The 27,116-nt window shown below is 42.6% G+C and overlaps 2 protein-coding genes across 3 annotated transcripts in view; one reads left to right on the top strand and one right to left on the bottom strand.

Annotated features, from left to right (window-relative positions):
- Positions 1–24,447, top strand: part of RPS23 (ribosomal protein S23) — a 68,844-nt gene extending 44,397 nt beyond the window's left edge. The window contains exons 1-4 of one of the 2 annotated variants that reach the window (XM_064140438.1): positions 22,374–22,478; positions 22,779–22,938; positions 23,728–23,848; positions 24,250–24,447. In XM_064140438.1, the coding sequence (XP_063996508.1) occupies positions 22,475–22,478; positions 22,779–22,938; positions 23,728–23,848; positions 24,250–24,396 (432 nt within the window). In that variant the 5' untranslated portion in view covers positions 22,374–22,474 and the 3' untranslated portion in view covers positions 24,397–24,447. Of the gene's footprint in view, positions 1–22,373; positions 22,479–22,778; positions 22,939–23,727; positions 23,849–24,249 lie in introns of those variants that run through there. The other variant, XM_064140439.1, reaches the window with a different exon arrangement.
- On the bottom strand, positions 583–17,286 carry LOC135173531 (V-type proton ATPase subunit S1-like protein). The gene is made up of 7 exons (XM_064140492.1): positions 17,220–17,286; positions 10,263–10,303; positions 9,462–9,514; positions 7,544–7,785; positions 3,170–3,220; positions 2,253–2,496; positions 583–1,114 (listed from the first exon to the last, which is right to left on the bottom strand). The coding sequence occupies exons 1-7, from the start codon at positions 17,240–17,242 to the stop codon at positions 812–814; spliced, it is 957 nt and encodes a 318-aa protein (XP_063996562.1). The 5' UTR covers positions 17,243–17,286; the 3' UTR covers positions 583–811.
- Positions 24,448–27,116: the final 2,669 nt, after the last annotated feature.

Genomic DNA, 27,116 nt, shown 5'->3' with positions numbered 1-27,116 from the left:
CATGTGTTTTCAGTTACAGCATTGGTGATCTCCATTCAGGTAAAATTCCCAAGGGAGACTGATGAGATTTGATAGAAAAGAAATTAACCCAGAATTACAGGGTATAATGCTCATAATCCTTCTTTTGGCATGGAACTGAGCCGGGAAGTTAAGGGTAAGCCTTTGACCAGATGTCTGCTGTTCTCCCACTAGATCCTTACAGTAAGCCTCCAGCTTAGAGAGAAGTATCAAGATACTGCTGTAGAGATCCATCACTGTTTCATCAGCGTAGTGCATAATACACAGCTTACATGGCTCTGGAGACTTCAAAGGAAGAAAAGGAGTTTATGAGGACAAAGAGGAGAGGATGCCGTTTTGAAAGCAAAAAAAATACACTGAGGAAAAAAAATATACTGAGGAAAAAACATACTGAGAAAGGAATGGATGCCACTTTGTCAGGACACAGAGCAGGCTGGATGAAGCAAATACAAAACCAAGGAAAACCCTGCTGTTGAAAGAGTGAAATAAGCAGAGTGAGGGGGTGTTGTTTGTTTCGTTTTTTCAGTTTGTTTTATCTTTATTTAATTTCAAAGACTCAATTACTGATTCTCTCTTCAGGACTTGGTAGCTGGCTGAAAAGATAAGCATTTTAGGTTTGTACTACAAGATTAAACTCCCATCACACAAAATCTCTTATTCACAAAGCCACTTTCTTGATCTCACTAAACAGCAGTCTATTACCTACTTTGCCTTTCATCAGTCAGTGAAAAACCTGCAAAAGCTACATAAGATGTGCCAGCAGAAGAAAATACCACTTACGTTTAGCGTTTTGCTAAATATAAATCTTACAGAATTGTTGGTTTCTAAGTTCATAGGACTCATTTCCACTGCTTCTCAGTGGCTCTTTCTCATCCCCAATATCATTGTCTTTCATCTGTCCAAAATAGGCAGGAGAAGCTTTGCATTCATAGTTCCTGTCAAGAGATTTCAGGTGGATCAACATGTGAAGAGCATAGGCAAGAACCAGCAGCAGAATCAGTGACATAACCAATCCCATAAGTATTGCTGGAGAGAAAAAAGATGCACAGTCTTTTGCATAGGCAAAATGTCCTTCTTGAATGTTAAAACCTTGAATCTACAAAGAGAACAAAAGGGCTCGTGTTAAACGAAGTATTTTCTGCTTGGTTACAAAAATATTCATGAATTTGCTCTTGGTGAGAGTAAGAAATTTTAATTTAATAGCTACTCATTGCAAAAGTGTATCTATTAGTGGTATCTGGAGCTAATGCTCAGACGTTATCAAAGTCAGTCTTCTAGAAACCATCAGTTACTCTAATCTCCTTCACCCTGCTGCCCCAAAGACTTGCAGCTCTGTTTTAAACAAAACGTTCTACGATCACTCTTCATGGCCCAGTCATTTAATTGTAAGCATGGTACATTTGAAGTAAGCAGCCCATTTCTAGGATCATTTGTTGAGAATCTTCAGAGCCTCTGCTTTAAACTGCATAAACTTCAACACAGCAAAGAAATATTCTCAACTGGAAACTCTAATGTTAGATTTTTCTCATCAGATCCATACAGCAGCTGCACGACTTTTCATACAACTATGGCCTATATCAGCAAGTTGTAGTTGTGAGTTCAGTTCTAACATGAAGTTTATCACATTGCCACCAAGGGAATTGACTGTTTGCTTCACCAGGTCACTTCATGGTGAAAGAAGGTAGATCAGTTTTCCCTCCAATCCTGTTTTTCATCTCTTCATTTCCTGCAAGTTAGGTATACAAAACCAAAACATCCTAGTCCAGTCATCTTAGGCTTCCTTACTGTCAAATGCAGAAAACCAGGCACTTTGAGAAGATGATTAATCTCATCCTAAAATAAGGACTTAAGATAAGTCAGAGGAATTATCCACTGGCTTTAGAGGGAGACTGGGGTCACTTTAATTAGGGCACCAGGTTAAAATTACTAGGCATCAAAAGTTAAGGACAATTAATCTCATACTTGGTGGCTGATGCTGTTATAGATGCTGGGTTTGAAAGCCCAGCTCAGACATGCTAAAGGGAACAGAGAAAACCTATATAACCCTTTGTTTCCTTTGACTGGAATGTAAGAATAATAATATAAGTCTTTGTTTCTTTCCAGTGTCTTTTTCAATTTCCATGGAGATTGTGTAAACTGTACAGGGCAGGTCATTATTGTTCCTTGGCACTGAATTACACCACTTTCCGTTAGCCTACCTATAGGATCCATTTGGCTTAATTCCATGGCATTACCTGGAAATCAATAAATGTGACTTCCCAAAGCTTTGACAGATCATTTGCAGAGCTGGGTATTAGGAGTGCATCGTATCTCTGCAAGCTGCTCACATGTTCACAGTGGTAGGAGTAACTTGCTGGTGCATATATTCTGGTCGCATTAAATGTTGCTTGTATGGAATGGTTGTAAAGGAGCTGCAGTCTGTGTAGACTGAACCAGTTCTGAACAGACAGTTGGTAATAGCTGGTTGTTAACAAGAATCTGAAAACATTGTATGGGAAGAAAGATGAGTAAGAAAACAAGTCTGAGAGCTGCATCTATCAAACTGAGTTGAACCATCCTAGAAGACACACATTTATATCAGTGCAAGCTCTAGCTGTTGAGTCTGGAAAGTCATTTGTGTTTCCTCATTGTTGCAGCTGAAGAAGTTTGCTGCATTCCCACACAGTAAGGGGAAATGCAAGGGATTTTTCCTAAATGATTGAGAAAACTCTATATGCAACATGCTGTACATCCATCCAAGACACGAAAAAACTATGTATCAAGAAATGCTTTTATCTTTGATTGCAAAGAAGCAAATATAAAGCAGGTCACAGCCTGATGCCTGAACAGCTCGTACCATCAGTTCTTACAGTAAAATTCCCCAGACAAAAAGGTAGCTAGTTAGTAAGGTTCAGCAAAAATCTCAGAATTTACCCGAACTTCAATACAGAAGAAATGTCTTAATAAAACAGGGCAGACCTTGTTTGTAAAAAGACAGACCTAGTATATGCAGCTGTCTTAACTATGAGATCAACAGCCCTATTGTATTATTTTTGCCTACATAATGTCTCCCAAAACAAACTGCACAAGCAACTGCATAACCATACTTATTTCTTTATCCTATTTATCTTTTCTTTAAACATACAATGTTTTGTTTGTTATATAAACCTACCTAATAGCAAGTCCCTGTAGATCGCCAATGTCACCGAACTTCAGGGAAAGCCTAGGTCAGAAAGCAAGTTATGTCAGGCTAGCAAAAAAGCTTCACAAATCTTAAGCAAACAAAAATCACGAAAGGTTAAGCACAGCTATGCATGGAACCTTTTGCTCAATATACCTTTGAAGTCAGTAGAAACAAAACCCTAAAAGGATTAAAGCTTCCTCCAGTGAAATACATCAATTCAGCCGTTAATTTGAATGAAATTCAGGTGTTAATTTGAATGAGGCCCAGATCAGCCAGAAGGAACAGAACTGCATCCTCAAATTTCAACACATTCCGATCCCACTGCTTCCAGCATCGGCTGACAATTAGGTTAACTTGATCTGTGTTCTCCTTCTCAAACCATGATATCTTAGTCATGAGTCTGTACACCACTGCAAAGTGTGAACAGACATATTATTCCCATCTTTTTAGATGCCTGAGCACACCAAATGTAGATGACATTTGAGTCTGAATTTCACACACATGCATCATTAGATGACTGGTTAGAGGATCAGGAGCAGAAATTGTGACCTACTCTACTTTTTTAGTTGCAGAGAATGATGAGGGAAGAAAGAGACTCTTCACAGAATCACAGAAACATTGAGGCTGGAAAAGACCTCTGAGATCACCATGTCCAGCCTGTAACTTAACATCACAACATAGCTAAACCATGCCACCAAGTACCACATCCAATCTTATCCCCTCCAGGGATAGTGACCCCACCACCTCCCTGGGCAGTCCATTGCAGTGCCTAATTACCCTTTCTGTGAGAAAGTGCTTCCTAAAATGCAACCTAAGCTTCCCCTGGTGAAGCTTGAGACCATGCTCTCTTGTTCTGTCACTAGTTGCCTGGGAGAAGAGCCCAACCCCCATCCAACTACAATCTCCTTTTAGGTAGTTGTAGAGGGTGATAAGGTCCCCTCTAAGTCTCCTGTTTTCCACATTGAGCAATCCCAGCCTCTCCTCATAAGACTTACACTCCAGCCCCCTTACTAGTCCCGCACTCTCCTCTGGACCTACACCAGTACCGAATATCTTTCTTGAAGTGAGGGGCCCAGCACTGCACACAGTACTTGAGAAGAGGCCTCACCAGTGCCAAGAACAGGGGCAGAATTACATCCCTGGTCCTGCTGGCCACACTATTCCTGATGGAGGCCAAGATGCCATTGGACTTCCATGCCACCTGGGCACATTGCTGGCTCATTTTCAGCCAGTTGTCAACCAGCACTCCCAGGTCCCTCTCAATCGGGCTGCTCTCCAGCCACTCATTCCCCAGTCTGTAGTGCTGTATGGGGTTATTGTGGCCAAAGTGTAGGACCCTGCCCTTGGTCCTGTTGAATCTCATACCACTGGCCTCAGTCCATTGACCCAGCCTGTCCAAGTCCCTCTGCAGCATCTTCCTATCCTCCAAGAGATTGACATGCCCTCCCAATTTGCTGTCATCAGCAAATTTACTGACAGTAGAAACTATTCTCTCATCCAGGTCATCAATAAAGATGTTGAATGTTGATGTTTGGGGGTGAGTGAACTGGGTAACACATCACATGAACTGGCGAAATTTAGGTCAGTCTTTAAACCTGAGATATATTCCATCCAGTTTTTCCCTTTCCTCTCTGCTATGAATGCAGGTTGACTGAAAATCTAACCTAACGCTTGTATTTGACAATTACACTGAGTCTAATCATGATTCACAAGCCCATATTTTCCACTTTTCTATCCACAGAGCATGATTTCTGCATACAAGGACCTCAATCAGTACTTAGATGCTGACAGCTGCAATGAGGAAATGGATACTTAAAACGTACAGTTTCTAACGACTTGGCACTTGGAATCTAGCAGAGGTGCCCAAATCAGTTCATGCAATCTGTCAAATGTCCTGACAAATCCTCCTAGTGACAGCTCAGAACAAGACAGGTCTTTGTTGGTTAGAATTCTGGAATAAGATATTCAACAGGCAGGAGTCAGGGAGGACTAGTATATCCCAGCGTATCACAAATAAGAAAGCTACAAGAGTAACTACTAGGGAGAAGTAGCATTTTCTCCTCTCCTCCACAGAATAGAGTAGGAAAGGCTTAGTAGTCATAGCACCTCTTGACACCAGCAACAAAAATAAAAGCAGCCTCAACTTCAAAATAATATCAAGATCTTGCATGCAGCTGTGTTTCTAATTTGAGGCCACTCAGAAAACTAAGGGAGAAACAGAAAAACCAGAACACATGACAAGTAAGACGGCTCTAGACCTTCTCTTTTTAAGAGAAATTGATAAGAAGGCACGTCAAGGGTATGCTACAGAGCAGCTCTACTTCCCGACTCTTCTCAGCTTTTTCAATGAATAACATTTTCTATACATTCCCAAATATCTTCCAATATAACATATCCAGCACAACATACAGCCCTGTCGTGGGCCAACCCCAGTCAGAGAGCAAAAGAGAGAGAACTCATGGATCAAGACAGAATGTAATAAATGAAAGAAAGAGGTGGGGGGGAAAGAGACTGAAGTTTTGCAAGAGCAGTCACTAACCATTTCCCAAAAGCAGACTGATGTTCAGTGAAACCCTGAGCAACAGCCACCCTGGAAGACACAACTCCTAACAACTTCCTCTTCCCCTACCTCAGCTTTTTATTGCTGAGCATGGCAGGGAATATAATTTAGCTAGCTTGGGCCCGCTGTCCAGATACTGTCCCCTTTCAGTCTCTCATCAACTTCAACCTACTTGCTGTGGGGAACAAAGTGACAAACAGATGCTGTGCAAGCACTGCTCATCAAAAGCCAAAGCACTAGCATGTTATCAGCACTGATTTAGCCACAAACCACAAATACAAGAGAATTATCTCCCTTCCATCCAGAGCAATGGAGGGAGAAGTAAATGAAATATCACTACTTTAACCAGACTACAGAGGTACTTGTGACAGTCAGGTACATAGAGTAGCCTGCTCCACTCTAATAAAGCTCCAAACAGCAGCTCCAGTAGGAGTCTGCTGCCCAGCACTGAATAGTCTTTATGTTTTTTCAAGCCTTAGCGACAACTATAAAACTATGCTTCATGTTCTGAAATCCTTACTTACTTTTGCATGACTATATTTTCTATTAGATTACTGTAATTATTTCTGAATTGCAGAGCAGAAGAATTAATGTTATTATTTTTTAATTGAAAAATAATATTATTTTGTTCATTACCAGCCCATCAAAGCATAGTACTGGAATAATTCACATGCTGTAAAATTCAGACTGGCTTGTTGAATGTTCTGATACCAGAAACAGAAAAGCCTGGCTTCATTTCCAATTACACCTTTAGTTTTGTTGTAATCTCACTAAAATTTCTGTGCATCTTTGGTTACCCTCCTCAGATCAATGGTAAAAGCCAGTTTCTGTGAAAATGTCTTTAGGTGTACAGCTGAAATGTTGTATAAAAGCTAAGTGAAACTGCTGGGCTGAGTCATGTTATTTTGCTGGTTTGTGTTGATACAGATTTAAACACCATTCATAGGGTAGACTCAATGCTCAGCAGCAGTGTTTAACATGCTCAGTTAAGTACCCACCTCCTGATTTTCAGACTCTTGCCCACTGGAGTAGAGTCAATGACCTAGTATTAGATGTGAAGCCAGACAGCACATGACATGGAGGTAGAGAAGTGGTCAGGAACATGGCAAAGGAAATTAAACTACACACCTTTCTAGTACAGCCATAGCTTTGCTGGATGTTGGATTGGTTTAGGCCAACATACAGCTCTCACTCAGGTTTAGCAAGAGCAAAGCTGCTAAATGTTGATTGTGATGAAGATGCAGAATTTGTCTTTTCAGAGACTTTTCAGGTCACATGCTAAGCTGTAGTGAATTCATCCTTTGGCTTCAACATCTCACAGATCACATCTTGGGACTTAGGCTGCCTGGTTCTAACTATGTATCTACATCTTGTTTCAGTGGTTTTATGTTATTGCTGGCATATATCCTATGAATAGATAACTAGTCATGCACAGCCAGACCCCATGCCTCCACAGAGCATAGGAGATTCACCATTCAACCTTCCAAGCAGCTATGTAGAACAGATGGAGAGTCAAGAGGTTGTTAGCTTCATAGGTACTAAGAGCAAAACTGGATGGCCACAACGATTAACTACACCACTGCAAGAGGTGAGGACAGTTGTGTACATCTCTGTGCCTCATGTAAGACTGGTCTGAAAGCACATAACCTCCGCTGCCCTGCTGCTTGCCATGGCAGGATGTGGGAAGAAACTTGCTCCTGGGGCTTTGCATCACATAATACAAAATCTGCTTCCTTCAGCATGCATTTAATAGACTTGTCAATCAGTTCTAGTTCTGTGGACACAGTACAATGCCACCTTACATTGCGTTGTCTTCACTGCAGTTTGAATCTCCAACATCCACTGTTGCATGGACACCAAATGTCTTCTCTGTCAAATCCAGCTGTGTATGGTTTTCAAACTTAATCATGATCCTCTTGGCCCAGAAGAGAATGCAGGGGATGCCATTAACTGTGACATTGAGAGGGCTGTAGTGGCTGTGGGTGAATGGCCTCCAGGATGCTCTTTCCCACTTTCCTCTCCTGCTGAAATTGTAGGTGACAACCTGATTGACCCCATAAAAAATCAGTATGAGATGTGTATTTCAGGAGTTACCCTCTGATCTACCAGAATAAATGAGGTCAGCACTTGGAGAACATCTGTAAATCAGTTATCAGCTGCAGTAGTACTAAACTACGGAAGCAGAGAAATCTCTAACACCTTCCCACCAAGGGAATGGCATCACAGAGACTTCTAGCTCCAGCACTATTGGCCAGAGAGCAAACATAAGTTAAAGTTATTCTACTAGGATAGCAGAATTGTAGCAAACCACATTCTTAGCATGCTTCCATCTCACCTCAGCACACTATAGATCTGCCCAATATAAAAAGTCAAAGCAAGGCTAGAATCACAAGGTGCTTATTCCAGCAGAAGACTTTCTAGGACACTTGTAAGAATTTAACATGCTAAATAGGGCTCAGCTTAGGCCAGGGACACAGCCTATCATGCCAAATGCACACTAAGCAGCAGTCCAGATGAAAGAACTATCCAGGTCTACATCTACCTCTAGATAGCTTGGCTCTTGATGGTTTAAGCATATGCAAAATACCTGATGTTGAAAGACAATGGCTCAGGTATGGATCCCTGCCTTTATAAAAGCAGTTTGCTAGGTTAAATCCTGAGGACTGCAGCTTTCATGTCACCTGTAGATACTAGAAAAGTGCTGTCCCTTCTGACCCAAATTACATCGCAAAAGGAGGAAAATTTCTTGACAATGTAATTTAAGTGAGCTAGGGGTCAGAAAGGACTTCAAAATTTAGCTTTCGTTTCCATATTTGAATCTAAAATTTCCAGACAACATTTTTTCCACCTACACATATATCCTATCGAACATAACTCTGCACAGTTGTCTTGCACATCATACAATTAAGCAAGTTCAAATCATGCACAGGCAAGAGAGGTCTTCTGAGTTCCAGTCATGAACAGCATCTTAGCAGGTTCCAGAAGGGACACCAAAGCCTCAAAGCCCCAAAGCTTTGTCTTGGCTTAAAGAGATTATTTTTTTTTCTGCTGTTGAGATTAATGAGTCACATCACTTAGCTCAGACCCTGAAAGACCCCTTTTGATACCTGGCCTTACATATGGCATGTGACTGCTTTAGGATTAAAATTAGGACATAATCACAGCAACAAGCTGAAAGCAAGGTAAGATAATGGTCAGAATACATGATGGAATAGCCATCAAGAAACACGAACTGCAACTGTCATTTGTATAAAGGACAAGGCTTCTTCTCAGAAGTACAGATGTGAGAGGCTTAATCAACAAGTTATTTATATCACATTATTTACATCACTTAAAAGGGTTTTGATAAGAAAGCCTTTGATACTCCAATTTTCACAAGACCTACAGGCTGCTCTCAGGAAAATCTCCCTTTAACTTGCAGTAGTCAAATGGCATTGTACAGACTATGGATTATATGGTTTGGTTCTTTCAGTAAGACCCTGTACCCACACCCACTGCCAGTCAGCAGCAGCGACAGCAACTGAAGTCTCACTTCACTAATGAAGATATCTTGTACAGCCAGTTGTGAATCAGTACCACATAACAACGATTCAGGTGGCTTGGTTTTGTTAGCTGTTTCTTGTAAACAATTATTTAATTTTGTACAATTTAATTCAAGAATGCAAATAAGATCTCAACATGCTACAAAAAAACTCATAGATTCAGTCGTTCGAGCGTTACCTGTACTTGATTTACATTCAATTTTGGCTTCACACCACCATCATAATGCTGACCTGAAGAAGAAAGTGTGCTATCAGCCAACAAAGAAAACATCCAATCATTCATAAAAAGCACAACCTTGCACATTCTTATGCAGACAATACCTATCACTGTAGGAAATGTGCATCCAGAAAGCTTTATTTTGGAAAATACTAGTTTGGTACAAATATTGCCTTAAATACATGCATTTTCTGTTTTGTTTTATCTTACCCATACAAGGAGATTCCAATTCATTTCAATGAATGTTGTGACAACCTTACTGGGAAGAACTTTCATGCCCCAAAATGACAGGATTCAGCACATGCATATCAAAAGCTTCTTTCTTTTCATACATTAGACTGCTGTTATAAGGGGTGCGCTAAAATGCATGGCAAACACAGGCCAAAGATGGGAAGCCTAGCTGCTTGGCAGGAGACTAAAGTTTCACGGATAACAGGTCATTTCATGGACACTGTCACAGCTCCATCCTTCAAACATTTAGCTCCCTTTTCATTTTGTTAAAAAAAAAAAAAAAAGTGAATACTACTTTCTTCCACATTCCCACTGTACCTCAGAGTCAGTCAGTAAATTATTAACTAGGAAAATACTTTAAATGGTATTTGTGATAGAGGGAAATGCTTTAACAAAACATTTGACAGAAGAATCACTAATGCAAATAGAAGGAACATCTGTGAATGAAAACCTTTTACAGCCTCACTCAGAAGAGCCAGTATCAGGCATTCTGAACAGTGAAGAAAAGCAAGAAAAATTAAAAAGCTTTACCACTTTTTTGCAGAGAATCTTGATCTGGAAATGCAGATGAACTACAAGAGAGGAGAAAAATATTTGTGGTAAAGCATACAGATTTAAAGTCTTCAGCAAGTTTACAGCTCCTATTTCTGCTTGATTCAATAAAACATTTAGAACATAACTCAGATTCCTTGCTTGCTAATGTCACAGAAGCAGTACAAACAAATCCCAAAGACAGCGTACTCAGGATAAAAAAAGCCTCATTTTCAGAGATATCTTTGCTGGATCAACCCCACCAGGGATTCCTGTATCCTTACCATATTGGTTACAGGTTTCATTACCCTTCTTGTCCTTTTCCGTGGGATACCAGTTTTGGGTTGGAGACTGAATCAGTTCCAGCCCACAAGCAAGAGAAAACAAGGATAGCACTGCATCATCCTCAGCCCCAAGTGAGAATCAGAAGCAGTACAATTAATTCCTCCAGGATAAAGCAAAAGCACTAGGCTAGTGTGCCTCAAGCCCAGATTTACATCCATCTAAAAGCAGCTCCCAAAAAGTTCCCAGGCAATTCCAAATCCCACGGCAGTTAGCTGCAAGGTAGGGTGCAAGTGAAGCACACTTCGAATGACAGCTACCACACTCATGAAACTTTCAGCCTTTGCCTTCCATCTTTGCTATAATTTAGCAATACATCTTCATCTAGTGCAAGAATGATCTGGCTTTCCTGAACGAGAGAGTTAAGTCCAGTAGATTCATGTACGTCATCAAAAGATCTACATGATCAAACTCCAGGAAATAAGGCTCTTCTTTAGGACCAGACTAGTCACAGAAACATGATACTGCCCTGACCACACTACAGCAGTTTCCACGGGACCTGCAGCCCCCTACCATGGACTGATCTACTGATTCGGTAGCATGTGCCCACTTCTGAAGTCTGTTGCCAGAATTCCCTAGCAGGTGAACATAACAGCACCCTCATATTTTCACCTGACTATCATCCCACAGAGTCTGTACACCTGCCCTACACAGATGCCTTCCAGGCCATAAACAGTGGTGGGGCCAGACCAGTGATCTCACAGCCACTTCATACAGCAATACATTTTTATCTTCATTTTTTTTTCTTGTTTCTTACTGCCTTTCCAACCCAACACATAGCACAAGACTTGAAAAAATATACACCTGAAAGAATACAAAGACCAGTAATATAAGCACAAGGAACAATGGGTACACAGGAGGTTCCACCTCAACACAAGTAGACACTTCTTTATGGTGAGGGTGCCAGAGCACTGGAACAGGCTACCCAGAGAGTCTCCTTGTCTGGAGATTTTCAAACCCCACCTGGATGCCTTCTTGTGCAACCTGCCCTAGGTGATTCTCCTTTGGCAGGGGGGGTTGCACTTAATGATCTCTTGAGAACCCTTCCAAACTCCTAACACTCTGTGATTCTGTCACTAGGGATAAAATCAGTTCTCAGTATTTATGTGTAAATTGTACATTGCAGAGTCAAAACTTGGGTTTTTCGGGAATCCTTGAAGAGATGGGTGAAATCACTCCCAGATGGATTCCCTGGGTAAGGAGATCTGTGTTACCGACTGGCATGTACGGCAGGAGTGATCCAAACCTAAATTTCCATCATGGAGTGGCAGATAATCCTGAGTCCAAACAGTGTAGTGCCACAAAAAGAGAAATGTGGCATGGCTTAGGGCTGCCTTGCAAACTGCAATACTCTTCCAACTCTGGCAGTCAGGGAGTTTGATCACTCTGAATCTGACATGCAGTATCCCGTTTACACTCAAGAATCAGGACAGGACCAGCCCCACTCTTCTGATCAGTGTTTCTCTCATGACAATGTCCTTTCATAAGCAAACTCTCTGCTGCCACAGATATATCTCTTGTATTACCTTGCAAATCTCTCAAATCCAGAAGGCAAATGTGAAGCAGGGTTTGCTCTTCAGACTGTCATTTTGACATCAGACACCAGGTCTAATTTCTAAAGCACCACTTCGCTCCAGATCATCAGGAAGGCTGCTCAGTTCCTTCAGCAGAGAGGGCACTAAACCTAAAGACCATGTACAGAGAAACCATACCAGAGCACAAAAAGACATCTGGGCTCTGCAGCTGAGGTGCAGTGACTGGGATCTGAGCTGAAAGAACGCAAAAAAGTCCTTCAATCTAAAAAAGTTCAATGCATATAACACTGTTTAAAATAAACCAGGTGGTTTTATTTACAGATGTATAGAATCATAGAATCAACCAGGTTGGAAGAGACCTCCAAGATCATCCAGTTCAACCTAGCACCCAGCCCTAGCCAGTCAACTAGACCATGGCACTAAGTGCCTCATCCAGTCTTTTCTTCAACAACTCCAGGGATGGTGCCTCCACCACCTCTCTGGCAAGAACTTCCTCCTAACATCCAGCCTATACCTACCCCGGCACAACTTGAGACTGTGTCCCCTTGTTCTATTGCTGGTTGCCTGGGAGAAGAGGCCACCCCTCACCTGGCTACAATGCCCCTTCAGGTAGTTGTAGACAGTAATAAGATCACCCCTGAGCCTCCTCTTCTCCAGGCTAAACAACCCCCCCTGAGCCTCTCCTCATAGGGTTTGTGATCCAGGCCCTTCACCAGCTTTGTTGCCCTTCTCTGGACATGTTCCAGCACCTCAACATCTCTCTTGAATTGAGGAGCCCAGAACTGGACACAGTCCTCAAGGTGTGGCCTGACCAGTGCCAAGTACAGGGGAAGAATAACCTCCCTTGTCCTACTGGCCACACTGCTCCTGATCCAGGCCAGGATGCCATTGGCTCTCTTGGCCTCCTGAGCACACTGCTGGCTCATCTTCAGTTTACCATCTATCAGTACCCCCAGGTCCCTTTCCTCCTGGCTGCTCTCCAGCCACTCAGTCCCCAGCCTGTAGCGCTGCTTGGGGTTGTTGTGGCCAAAGTGCAGAATCCTGCCCTTGGCCTTGTTAAATCTCATCCCATTGGCCTCACCCCACCTATCCAGCCTGTCCAGGTCCCTCTGCAGGGCTCTCCTACCTTCCAACAGATCAACACCTGCTCCCAGATTGGTGTCATCTGCAAACTTACTGATGCTGGACTCAATCCCCTCGTCCAGATCATCAATAAAGATATTGAACAGGACTGGGCCCAGCACTGATCCTGGGGGAACACCACTTGTGACTGGCTGCCAACTGGCTGTGGCACCATTCACCACCACTCTCTGGGCTCTGCCATCCAGCCAGTTCTTGACCCAGCACAGAGTGAATCTGTCCAAGCCATGAGCTGCCAGCTTGGCTAGGAGCTTCTTGTGGCAGACTGCGTCAAAGGCTTTGCTGAAGTCCAGGTAGACTACATCCACAGCCTTCCCCACATTCACTAGGCAGGTAACCTGATCATAAAAGGAGATGTACATACGTGCATATTCAGTTGTACATAAATATTTAGTTATATTTAATATATTTAGTTATATTTAATTACACTTTTAACTTCTCTCTGTATACATAATTCAAAATACACAGCCCATTACTCCAGCTTGGAAATCACCATGTTCAACTGTGCAGACTGACACACTGAGGTGAGAAGAGACTAGTATAAAAGAATGCAATTAACTTAATTCCCTCAGTGGAACTGAATGTTTTTTGTCCAGTTCTGGGAAAAATATGAGTTATTTTCGTTTTCATGATTATAAATGAAAAAAAAAACCAAACACCACTATTTAGCTTCCGATCTGGAAGCTAATATCATGCTCATGCCAGCTAAATCATCTTGAGGAACACTAACTGATAGGCAACACCAAGACTTGAAAAGAGCATGGAATGAATATATGAGGCATAACTGATTTCAAACCCCCCTGTGGGGTTACATTCTGACCATACTGGTTATAGCCAGCCTTCAAGCAGCTGCAGGCACAGGCTGGGAGATCCTGACAATACAGTTTGACTCCTGTGCATCCCATGTAAAATCACAGCAATGTGCAGCCATGCTGCTCCAGAAGAAACAAGAAGTTTCTGCTCTCAGCAAGAAGATACTCAAATATAGATGAGTGTGCATAGCTAATGAAATATTCATGCTTTCATGATGAATACAGAGGACAGAGTGACCTGAGAACCACTGCTAAGTACCACCGCATGTCAAATACAATTACAATTAGCCAGGCAGGCACATATAGGAGCAGGTGGAGGCACACAAGTGAAGTCCTCCACCTAGACGCTCCTGTTTGTTACTCTGTTCATTAGCAATGTTAGCTGCCTCGCTTCCTCCAGCGCAAAAATGCAACCCCATTGGAGAAAGGCAATGGAAAGCCATCATAAGCAAAGCTTGCAGTCCTTGCTTTGTCTTACTACAGCCAGACCACTATGGCACAGACTCTGTGGGGTAAGGGAAGGCTCGCTTCTCAGTTTCTGAGCAAGCACGAGCTTGATATTAGCAGATCTGTCAGCTGCCTTTGACACTCATCACCCTGAGGCGTCACAGTAGTGGGTTATCTGTGACAGGAACGAGTGGCCTTCAATAAGCATCCTGCTGTCAAATCAACAGTCTTTCCAATCAAAAGGCAAGCTGGAGAGTTCACAGGCAAACTCAAGTAACAAGGCCCTTTTGCCCTCAGATAAAAGACATACCACAGAGCAAAACACTGAAAGAAAAAATGGGAAAATAACAACACATTAAAAATATGCATTTCTTTTTTATATAAATACATTAGCTACATGTATAACAGTCAGAGAATGATTTAGCACTAGAGTCACTTTCTCCACTGCTTGTAAAACTATCAGCAAACAGTGATTAGACTGAAAATTGGCATCAGCAAATCATTTTTAGACCACAGAATTAGGGATTTTTAAGTTTTTATCATTTTTTTCACCCGCTCTACCCTAAAACTTCAAACTCAGGTGCACACGTTACACGGTTTGACAGCTAATATTTTTCCTTTCCAATCTGTAAATAACTAGCCCAGATACTCCCAGACATGCATGCTGTATGTTGAATTTACCATACCAAGTATGTCAGGAACTCACATGAAATTGGATTAGCCCTAATACAAAGCACTGGGAAGACTAATCACTATGTAAACCTCAATTAAATAAGATTATAAGTATAAGGAAGTGTAAATTCCTTCTTATCAGATGACATTATCCATCTATGTAAGATAATCAAGTCTGGCCTGTTTGTCTAAAAAAGTCCACATATATTCCAGCTCTTGAAGAGTTTCACAAGTAGTCTTTTGCCCACTCAAATAAGCCACACAAATAAGACTGGCACTCAACAGCAATAAAACTTGGAGGCCATAGACATTTTTCATTCCATTAGGTTCTATGAGCCATATTCACACTGTTTTTCACCCTACATGTTGCTGCTCTGAAAAAGTGCATCAGAGAGCATTACTTTAGAATTGTCACTCTTAATATTGCCTGGCTTCAGACTATCTCACTGGCTGCTGAACTAGTTTCAATTAATTTATGAAGCATTTAACTGGAAAACAACATGTGAACCTCCAAAAGAACTAAAAACAAAGTTGTGATGAAAGGTAATGGATGCTTGCTGAGTACCTGGTAGCAATGAACCACTTGCAGTCCTAGAGACGTTGGTTGTAAGTAATTTCAATCAAGTTATTAAAATCACAAATGTGTAAGCCTGAGAGCCCAGACTCACAGCAAAATCTAGTTCATTCTACAAAATATCCTAACCAAAAATGTTATTAAATTTTTAATTTATCTATTTAAGTTCTAGCATTAAGGAATATCTGCAAGGTCCATGATTCTTAACAATTTTTACATTTTAAGTATTCTGTGCCATGTTTTGATAGTCTCATGTGTGACTTAAAACAGGGAGACAGATTTACATAATTATTTTATAATGTACTGAGTACTGGGGTTTGATCTGCACTTTAATGGATGTCCATGAAGAACTGGATCAGAATGACAAGATACTGAAGCTTCCATTTTTAACATAAAAAAGGAACTGAACTCAAAAAAATTCTAGCACATTAAGGCTGTGCAGGCATAATTCCACCTCCACTAAATGCGAAGGCAAAATCTCTATTCAATTCGCCAGCATAAGGATCAAAACTTTATTTCTTAATATTTATTGTAACAAAGTTAATGTAATGTTCCACTGCTTGAACTCTTTCAGATTTGATCTGATTGCAAAAATGTGCAATTATACTAAGAAGGTACTAAAAGATCTGCAAATTGGTGGAAGAGAACAGCAAGTAAGATATTTAAACAAAAACATATTGCAGTATTTATCAGCAACTGACTACCACATCTCTTAATAGAAGCTTAAGCATATTACCACATGTCCTCCTCATCTTGTATGCACAGATTTTTATTGCCAGCTGTGACCTTCATCAGCATACTTGATCTGTATGTTATTAGTGACTTTGGGGCACGATTCAACTAATACAGTTTAGGCTATTTTCACTTTTATAATGCATTACTCTACAAATTGTCTTTTTCCCTGTTATGATTTAGGATTCCTATTGCTATTTCCTTACACAATAAAACAGCACTACAAACAATGATAAATCCAAATCTCTACTCACATCATACGTTTAATATTTTTTGCAATAATGAATTCATGCTTCAATACTCATTCTACACAAGTAGAATACACGTTAGTATGCGTGTTTCTTGGAGTGGTTTTCACACTCCTATTGTTACTCTATTTACAAATCCACTTTCACGCAGAACAGGGCAAATCAATGTAAGAGTCACTAAAATGTAACTAAATATAAGGGAGATGCCCAGAGAACATTAATTTTAAACTCATTTCTAGTATTTCTTATTAAATTGTTTTAAAGTTATGTTTCTAATGCATTGTATGCTTCAAAATAATTGATTTCTGTATTAGCCCCAGGTGTTTTCAAACCTGAGAAGTCAAAGCCATGTCCTGACAGTCTACACTGTGATCAAATCCACTTCCACACAGCACAACTGATCAGATTAAGAACCTGCACTCAACTCTGTCAGCAGAGTCCGTGGATACATTCACCTGTCATAGCCTGTCGCGTTCATCTGCTCCAGAGACACGGCGGTTCCCACACACAAAAGAAGCACCAGGAATCTCATGGCGGTGTGTCCTTCCCTTGAGAAGACAGACAGCTCCTGCACACCCAGCGCATCTGCTGCTCTGGTCCAGCGGGCAGACGGGCGCCCGCGCTCTGATGGGCAGCGTGACGGGCAGCAGAGCTGGCCAATCAGGACGGGATCCGCCGCTCCGTCATCGCATCAGCTCCCACGGGAGAAGTTCTCCGTGTGCTCAGATTTATTCTGACAACGGACATTCACTGCTGGCACGTTCCAGCTTCCTTGTGCCAGAGTGTGAGGTGTTTGCTAAAGGAAAGAGGGAGAAAATCAGACGGTCTCTGAAGGCTCTAAAATCAGACTGAAGAGCACTTCCTATCTGTACAAAATCCTAACCTTAAAGAAAAAGGAAGGTGATATTTCAAAACAGTTCTGAACTTTCCCCTATATTAACAGCATTATCCTCACTTTGCCACCCATGAAACTGAAGTTCCTCTAACGCTGTGAATACAGCAGGTTGGCTCTGGGATGAGTCACTCTCAACAGATACGTGGTTGCAGGCACTGGTACTTGCAGACTCTCTGCCTTCATTTGCCTTCTCAAAACATACTTCAGCTCTGCTTGTGACGACAGGGAGGGCAAGGCACACAATCTGACCCCCTCAAAAGCTATAACTCGCAGGTTCTTCACACACTGCTCACTAACTGCAGCTTGCATTCCCAGTGTCTGTACTGGACAGGAAAGTTGAAACCAAGATGCTCACTGGTGGACCAGTTACAATGACAGTGCTCTGCAAGCATACTCATGTGCAGTCTGGCTGCATTTAAGAATACAGCCATGGATCTGCGACCTGCTTGGAGGCAACTGTGGGGTCTAGGCAGAAATGAGTCCTTGGTACCTGCCTTTAGCATGGGCAGCTCAGCCAGTGCTTAGCTGACGTATCATCACTGTGCCCTTTTCCACCTAAATGTCAGACAAGACATGGTCACAACCTGCTCCTGCTAACAGCTGTGTGTGCATTTACCAACCTATGTACTCGCACACACACACACACACACACACACACTGCTTTCTGGCTCACAGGCTAACATCAGCTTTCTGCTGATGTGATCATGCAGTAAGCCATGCTTCACTGTTAAGAGCTCCTTAGCAATGTCTGTTGCACTCCAGATACACGATAAAGATAGAGGCTTGTGCATCACAACTATTAAAAAGGATTTACCATCTTAATTCATTTCTCCTTCAGTGATACTGAAAGTACTCACTAATCTTAAAAATCTCTCAACAGTTTGTCCTCAGTATTACCAGTTCTATCCAATTTAAGGAGGAATCCAGATACTTATGTGTGAGTCTTGGGTTGAAAAAATGAGATAAGGGAATGCAGTGATAAAGGAGTTGAAATCAATCTCTCAATTTTCTGTGAAGTACCAGAAATGTATGACATTAGAATAATTACAGCAATATAGAGACATGGCTCAGCTGAAAATTTTAAGCATTCCTGGGAAAGGGAAGAAGCATGACACATTATCTCAAAAACTGTGAAGCCGCTAATCTCACTGGGCTGTTAAACATTTCAGAATCCATGACCAATGGCCATTCCTAAATAAGTGGGGAGAGGAAGGCACAGGGAGGCTTTCTGATGATGCTGAGAGATTTCATTCATATCCTGCTCTTTTCCAGGTGTTCTTCGTCTGCATGGGAACAAAAGCTAAGAAACAAAAACACTGAAGTACAAACCAGCATGATACAACTAAAATAATGTGTTCTTTGAGGGCAGATAATGAGAAAGTAGCACAAACATCAGACAGATAGTCAGTACAGGTTGAATCCAGGATAATGTCCTGCAGCCCATTCTGTGACAACTGTACCGGCAGCCCGTGTATTTCCTTGGTACTATCAATTTCTAGATGGAGCCTGCCTTTTTAGAACACCACTTCACACAGTCAGAGGGGAAAAGTACATGTCCATTTGCTCAGAAATTAAGGGTGTTGCGCAGACAACCAAGAAAACATGCAATGCTAAACTGATAACATAGAGGAAACCAGTACAAACCAGTGCAAATATACCAACCTGCTGATCATAATTCACTGATCAGCAGTCATCATCTGAAATAACAGAAGAAAGAACATAAAGTATTTCTTTATTTTTGCTAATAACAATAACAATATCAAACGTTTGATGCATTTCTTTAAAATGTTGCTTTCTTATATGGTTCAAGCATACCCATATTCACCTTGTATCTAAAAAGAAATTAGATCCACCAAAAGCAAAGTCATCCTAAGCATTTACTTCATTTTGGTGAAGAACAATGACAAAGCCACCATCTTTGTATTACTGAGTTTAAAAAGAAAACTTGGATAAAGCCTTACATGCAGTAATCCTGACAAGGTCATGATTAGATGAGCTCTTGTGACTCAGATGACAAATCACTGTTGTACATTTGCCTGTTTTCCATGGAAATCAGCTAAACAAAGCTTGCTCAGCCACATGCTTTAGTGGACAAAAGGTGAGAAAGGATCGGCACTGGTTTATGGAGCACACAAGGTCACCTTCAACTCCACAAAGGCATCTGGTGAACATTCTGTAGGACAAAATCAATGATAACAGTCAACAGTCCTATTTATATCCTGTAAGAGAAGCTATAGTGAGATGAAAGTGACCATTATTCCAGATAAGATGATTAAACTGGGGTTTAGTGTGTTTTATTCCCCCTTTGGCAGTAAGTTTTTGTTCACGACTACTCGTCATGAAAAACTCATCCTTTGGTGATAAAGTATCTGCCTTCCCCCCTCCCCCCACTTAGTGCCACAGCTGTTCAGACATTTTTACCACCAGTGAGGAGGCACAGCAGGAGATCTTACTGCACTTTTTAAACTGCTGGCTTTATTGATGTCTTGCAGGAATAGGTAGTTAAGAAATCAGATGGCAATTATATCCCGCGTGAGGGTTCACAGTTTTTCAAGTCTGTGAAATAAATAATCAGAGACTGATGGGCTGCCCAGTCAACACTGCTGGCATCCCACACATCCCCAAACGTGTCACCACAGTCCAGCAAAACCCCTGTCAAATGGGATGATTACATAAACATTGATGGAGACTCTGAGATGACAGCTGTTCTGCTGTAATGATTACACATACACTGAGTCTGCATACAATGAGGGAAACTACAGACATAATTTTAAACATGGATAATTTGTCTCTTTGGCTAGCATCTCCCCAGGCAGACAATGGCACTATCTATTTTCAACACAGTTTACAGTTACCTTTAGAAGATGCATCAGCTCACCATGAACTAAGCAGCTTTCTAAAATAGTACGTCTCAAACAAAATATGAGTTATCAGACACTGTATCAGACACTAGCACTTAATATATCATTACCATTTTTAAACATTGAAATGTACATCATTCCTCTGATTCAGATATACACACAATTCACTGACAGTGCAACAGAAGCATGATCAGGAAACTGGCAGAAAACAGCTTGTCTCAGGTCCAAAAAAGTCCTATCTCTAAGCAACTCATTTGCCCACAGGCCATTTAGACCTCATCTTCATTATACAAACTAGGATGATGTAAAAATTAATCCTGTTACACTCTTAAATTTCTCCTACCTCCTTTCTGCTCATTTTGTTTCTCCCAATAACTCCAAAGGATGACATGTCGTCCTAAGAAGACTCCAGAATTTACTGTAGCTGATCTGGATGGAGACTGCACAAGCTCTCTGGACAGCCTGTTGCCTTCAAAGTAAAGAATTTTTGTCATGATTTTCAGATTAAACCTCCTCTGTCCAGATTGTGCCCATTGTCCATTGTGCCACTGCAGGGCACCACAGAAAAGTCTTACCCCATCCTCTGGAAACTCATCTTTTAGGTACTGGTAAGCATCGGCAAGGTCCCTCCTTCATCTTCTCCATGCTAAACAGCCCCTGGTCTCTCAGCCTTTCCTCCTAAGGCGCATGCTCCATTGTTCCCATCATCTTAATAGCCTTCTACTGGAATCTCTCTAATAGCAGAATGAAGGTTCTGACTCTTGGTCTGCCTTCAGGGGAAGGGAAAAGAGGCGTATGTGTGACTAGGGTGTGGGGAGGAGGGAGCTTCAGGGGCAGTTACACAAAAATAAGCACAAAGAAGCTCAGTCTGCATTAGAAAGTAGCCCCGTCACTCGGGAAAGCGGTTCCAACTCTCGGAGAATTTAAGTGTCAGCCGAAAGGCCTGGTTTGTTTCACACACGGTGCTTAGGAAAACGGCATCGAAGTTGCAGAAGTCACTGGCTCTGAGGCACAAAACGAGGCAGCCAAAGCAGTACTTGGGCCTGCGCTTTTCTACCTGCTTTTGTCCTTCTGCTCCATAGGCCGAGGCGTACGAGGCAACACTAGAACAAGCTTAAACACACTCCGGCAGCCTCGCCTGCGGCCAGCGGAGAGAACAGCAGCACCTCCGGCGGCGCCAAACGGCAGCACCGTGGCGGCGGCGCGCAGGGCACCGGCAGCTGTAGTTCCCCGGCCCGTGCGGAGCGCGGCGCGCCCGGGGACTCAGTGGCGGGGAGGGTTTCATGCCTGCAGAGAGCGCGTTGCAGGCGCCTTTCAGTTGAGGCTTTCCCGTCCCAGCTCTGCGGGACGTCAGAAGTCAGACTTCACGTGGTGCACTGGAGATCAGATTATAGCAGGACTTTTAAGATAAATTACGGGATGGTGGATTTATCTGCTAACTGAAACGTTTTAGAATCTCTTACATAATTGTGCTGGCGTTCTCCAAATAACCCATTTCCACCCAGCTGCCACCAGTCCTGCCAGGCAGCTATTCCCGGCAGTTAGCCATTTCGAGTATGCACTGCCGCGAAACCTATGCAGAGAGGAAACCCCAGCTCTGCTACCGAGCTCTGGAGTATCTCCCGGGCTCTCCCCGAGTGTGTATAGGTGATACTTTTGCTTTTGCTCACATTTTCAGCCTGCCTCGCTTCCTACTGAGACCGGTAACTCCCGGAGAAACCGGACTAAACACGTTAAAACGAAGCACACTTGACTGCGGCCACGAACGAACTCCAACCCAGCGAGCGAAGCCAGGCGGCGGGCCGCCGCGGGCGGGCGGGGCTGTCCCAGGCGGTGCCGGGCGGGAGTTCCCATCAGGCGCGGCGCAGGCAGCCCGCGGCGGGGCCTTGTTGCAGCTAGGCGGCGCGGAGAGGGAGGGTCTCGTTCTTTCGCTCTCGGCAGCCGCGGCGGCAGGATGGGTGAGTGCCGCGGCGGGAGCTGGGCCGGGCCGGGCCGGGGCGCGGGGTGAGGCGCTGCGGCAGCGTGGCGCGGTCCATAGCGCTCTGCTCTCGCTGCTTCACTAGCCTGCCACCGAGTCTGGGCCTTTACGACACTGGGTTGGGCGGTGGCGCCGCGGCCGCCATTACCACGCCGCTGCTGCTCTTCGGGAGCAATGCGGCCAGGCCCCGTCCCCACACACGCAGCTGGGGGAAGGTGAGCGGGTTGGGGATGCGGCGTCGGGAGCATTCTTTTCACCTCTCTTCGCCCTCGTTCCGCAGGAAAGTGCCGAGGACTTCGCACAGCCCGGAAGCTCCGTAGCCACCGCCGCGACCAGAAGTGGCACGATAAGCAGTACAAGAAGGCCCACCTGGGCACGGCGCTGAAGGCCAACCCCTTCGGTGGTGCCTCCCACGCTAAGGGGATCGTGCTGGAGAAAGTGTAGGTTGAACTCTGCCGACGAAGTGAGGCCCCCATCCCCCGTGTGCCGGGCCCCGCGGCTGTCCAGAGCGCGGCATGGGGCATGGAGTCAGCCTGGGAAGGGCCTCGGGGCGTGAGGCTCTCCATAGAGGCCTACAAGAAGCACTGCTGAGTTACTTTATGAATCTGGGAGAGCTTTACTGTCTGTAACACGGCACGTTTTTATTTGCCTCGGTGTGCTTGACTCAAAATGTTAATTTTTCTAAGTGGCAGTGCTGCTAGAGATTTTTTTCTAATATATGGGTCACTTCAAAAAATCTGCATATTCATAAGAAAAGGACTGGAAATAACCACTTACATCGGCTCGGGATTTGGGCAGGGGTGGATTTTATATATGTACCATGTGTCTGAAATGTCTGGTTGCTCCTAGGCTTTTTGTTTGTTTGTTTTCTTGGAGTTTCGGGTTCATTTGGGCTTATTTAAGGTTTTATCCAGGTTTTCTTGTTTAGTAATTTTAAGTTTCACTGGAACACTGCTAGGTCTCCCAAGGTGTTTGATCTTATTTTTTTCACCCCTCCAAATTTTTACTGAACTACTATGTGTCTGTAGGTAATTATTATTATTAAGCCTTTATTTAATGAACTTTTATCTGAGTAGCTCTAAACAGGTAACTTATAGTTTGTCATTTTTATGTATAGATACAACTTCTACTTCTGCAAAGTAATTAAGTAATTCGTGGTGGTGTAATGACTGTCTGCTAGTTCATCAAGCTGATCTTATCTAACTTATTTCCATGTGCTTCCTTTGTAGTGGAGTAGAAGCTAAACAGCCCAACTCTGCCATCAGAAAATGTGTTAGAGTCCAGCTGATTAAGAATGGCAAAAAAATAACAGCTTTTGTTCCCAATGACGGCTGCCTGAACTTCATTGAGGTAATTGTCAAGAATTGATTTTTGAATGTTAGATATCAAAATAAGAGGCACCTAAACAATGGATTTAGGGCATTTCTGCGCCACATGCAATTTGTAGCTGTAGGGGCAGAGCAGAGGCAGACAAAAAATACAAGAAACGTTTTTGTGCTTTACCTTCTGCTAGCAAAAGCAGCTCTGAGCTATGCTGCAGCAAGCTAAATGGTGTATTGGTTTGGATTTCCTTTCTCTAAAATACTGAAGGAATAACAGGCCTTTTTTCTCGTGTGTCTCTCAATAGCTGTCAGTATTTCCAACCCTTTCCTTAGAAAGTGTAGGTGTGGCTCAAGTGTAGACTACCTATTTCAGAAATATGTTCAGGTTTAATGTCTATACCTCTGTAACTGCATGGTCTTTCCTTTCAGGAGAATGACGAAGTTCTGGTTGCTGGCTTTGGTCGGAAGGGTCATGCTGTTGGTGACATCCCTGGAGTTCGCTTCAAGGTTGTCAAAGTAGCCAATGTTTCTCTGTTGGCCTTGTACAAGGGCAAGAAGGAGAGACCAAGATCTTAAATTCAGGCTGATTTGCCAAGAATGTCAATAAACTTTTTGACTGGAAAAAAATTGTGTTGCTTGGTTTTTAAGGACTACTGAGTTTTAGTGTTCATCTGCAAGTACCACAAAGACACTGAGGTGTAGTCTTCCGTGTTGCCAGCAGATGGCTTTTCCTTCTGTGAGAAATGGCTTTGCAGTTGAGTGATCTGCTCTGGAAGGGAGGTGGACTAGATGATCTCCAGAAGTCCCTTCCAACCCCTGTAATTGTTTGATTCTGTGACAGAGCCAGAACATCTTTGTAACCAGTAGATGAGCATGAAGAGCACTTGTGATTTCAAATTTATCTTTGTGTTCTATGGAGCAGCACACAACTGTCTGCCAGAAACTTAAGAGATCACTTCACAGAATGAAAGGGTGTTTCAGTGCTTTATGAACTCCTCCCGATTGTGTGCCTTCTGATTGCATACTTTCAGGAAGCCTTCTTCAGCTTAACTGGAGTATCACCTGCCCTGCTTATCAAAATGGATTGATAGACCTTTCTGAGGCCAGTTCTCATCTTCTCAAAATCATTTCTGAACAGTTGTGTTGTCAGCTGTAAATAACTCTAAAGATGCAGGAGCTCGAGTGCAAGGATGACACCAAAACAAGCTAATCAGGCCTATGGAAGTAGGCCTTTTTGTAGGGGAGAAGGATCTCCAGCGTTTGCTCTGTTGCATATGTACTTCATGAAGGCTAGAAGCTTTTAAGACCATAGAGGATGAGAGCTGTGTCACACTTGTCCAGTACAGACCTGACATGTGCTATGTGTCACACCAAAACTGAAAGTGCTGTTTTGTCTTGGATATGCTTTATCACCAAGAACTGGCTGATTCCTACAGTGCAAGGGTCAAGGAGGTTACTGCCACAAAGTAGCAGTCCTCTGTCAAAAAGGATTTTATGGATAGCAGTGCTGCACTTAATACAGCTGCTAGAGTGAGATGTGTCAGGCAGCAAGATCAGATCTTGCATCTTGGTCAGATGAACGGTTATGTTTTGCTAGTCATTCCATACTTCACTTTTAAAGAGGTAATTCCAGTTTTCTAAAATAACACTAGGAAGAAAGATCAGTTGTTCTTCAAGGGCACAGGATAACTGCTTTTTCTTTGGAAATGGAACAAACTATAACATAACTCTGTCAGGGTGGATGGTTTTTTTTCCAGAGCTTCAGGTATCACACTATACCATGTTTTTGCTAGATGTTTGGTGGCTGAGTGTAGGTGTGCTTGGGAGAGGCAACCTACACAACCCAGTCTGCCTTAGAATAAATAGACTGTTTCTTCTGAAACTCTCTACTGTAGCTAAAAATTTATCTTCAGTCATCATGTCAGTCATAAAACTTCTTATAGGAACTTAAAAGAAATTTTACACTGATAAGTGGCCAAAACCACCCTCATCTTTTCTTTGGCACTACTAAATTAATCATGAATCAAAATAGCCCCTTAAGCAGGTTGAGAAATAGCATGAATTTCAATGCTTATTTTGGAAAAAAAGCCTTCCATAAATTGAAGTGTCACTGTAAATGTTGTAAATGGTATTTATTCATGGTCCTCAAACGAAGTTTGTCGTGTGAAGACAGGCAATGACACCTGGCACACACTTTATCAAGTTTAGGCCCTGAAGGGATCATTAAATTCTTCATCTCATTTCATCTGTGCCCTGCTCAACCCATAGAACTTCACACAGTTGCCTTAAAGTTTTAAGTGCAAATTAAGTCTAACTAGTGGGACTTGGCTGAGCCTGCCTGATTTTAAGACACTGGTTTCTTTTAGTGCATTTCAGTGGGTTTTGTTTAACTGCCATGACCTGACTAGAGTGTGTCTTTGCACAGTGTTCTTAGGCTTGTAAACAGTTGTTTGGAGGTTTTTTGCTTTTCAAAGGTGGTCTGCACCATAATGCACCTGTTTGAAAAACAAGTATTTCTTCAGTCCATGTATTCAATCATTTTCCTCCTGGTTTTTCAACAGCTCTGACATGTGGACAGCACGTTCTTGTGGAAGAGAACATCAAACAGCCAATGTGCCCACTTGTACCAGCCTCTAAATCATTGCCAGACAGTCCTTTCCATTAATACTTGCACTCATATTTTTCATCTTGAATTTGGCCCCTGGAAGGACCTTTGCTTTTTGGGCCTTTTTTTCATGTTAAGAAATATTTTATGCAATGAAACTTCCAAGATATTTATTTGTCTAAAGTTAAGAGTGCAAACAATTCCCTCATAATCACAATCCCAAAAGCTCTATTACAATTAGTATTTATTTATATTAAAATAGAGTAAAACTTAACAACATATCGAGAATCTACCTGCTAAAAAATACCTACAAAACACTTAGCAGGTCATCTGGGAATTTGTGAGATCTGGATTCAGATCCTTGTTGGGGCACAATACTGAACTTGGGTTTGTCTCGTCCTTGTAAAAGCAGCAGCCCCTGTGACAAGGGGAAAAAGCTTGCCCTTGCAGTCATGGGGGACCTCTGGAACTGCTGCTCTTTGCAGTTTCAGAATTGCAACTCTTTTTGTTGGAACCTGGCTTGAAGGCCCTTTAAGAGGTGAAACCTTAATTCCTTCATTCGCCCCAGTGCAAACACACAGTACCTGCAGCACATTTCACTCAGCCAGCACATTGATGGTAAGTGAAGAGGCTACGCAGACCATGGTGGACCATCAGCTATTCCCACAGTTCCCCTCTGTCATTTTAGTTT

This window comes from Pogoniulus pusillus, chromosome Z (genome assembly GCF_015220805.1).
Source record: "Pogoniulus pusillus isolate bPogPus1 chromosome Z, bPogPus1.pri, whole genome shotgun sequence".
NCBI classification, from domain to species: Eukaryota; Metazoa; Chordata; class Aves; order Piciformes; family Lybiidae; genus Pogoniulus; species Pogoniulus pusillus.
The sequence above is the reverse complement of the archived record's forward strand: the minus strand, read 5'-3'. Positions and strand labels throughout refer to the sequence as shown.

Coding starts and splice junctions, on each gene's coding strand:
- LOC135173531 (XM_064140492.1), bottom strand. CDS start 17,242: ATGAACGCGACAGGCTATGACAG. Junction 10,304..17,219: donor AACGCGACAGGCTATGACAG/GTGAATGTATCC, acceptor CCTCTCTTGTAG/TTCATCTGCATTTCCAGATC. Junction 1,115..2,252: donor TCACATTTATTGATTTCCAG/GTAATGCCATGG, acceptor TTCTCTTTGTAG/ATTCAAGGTTTTAACATTCA.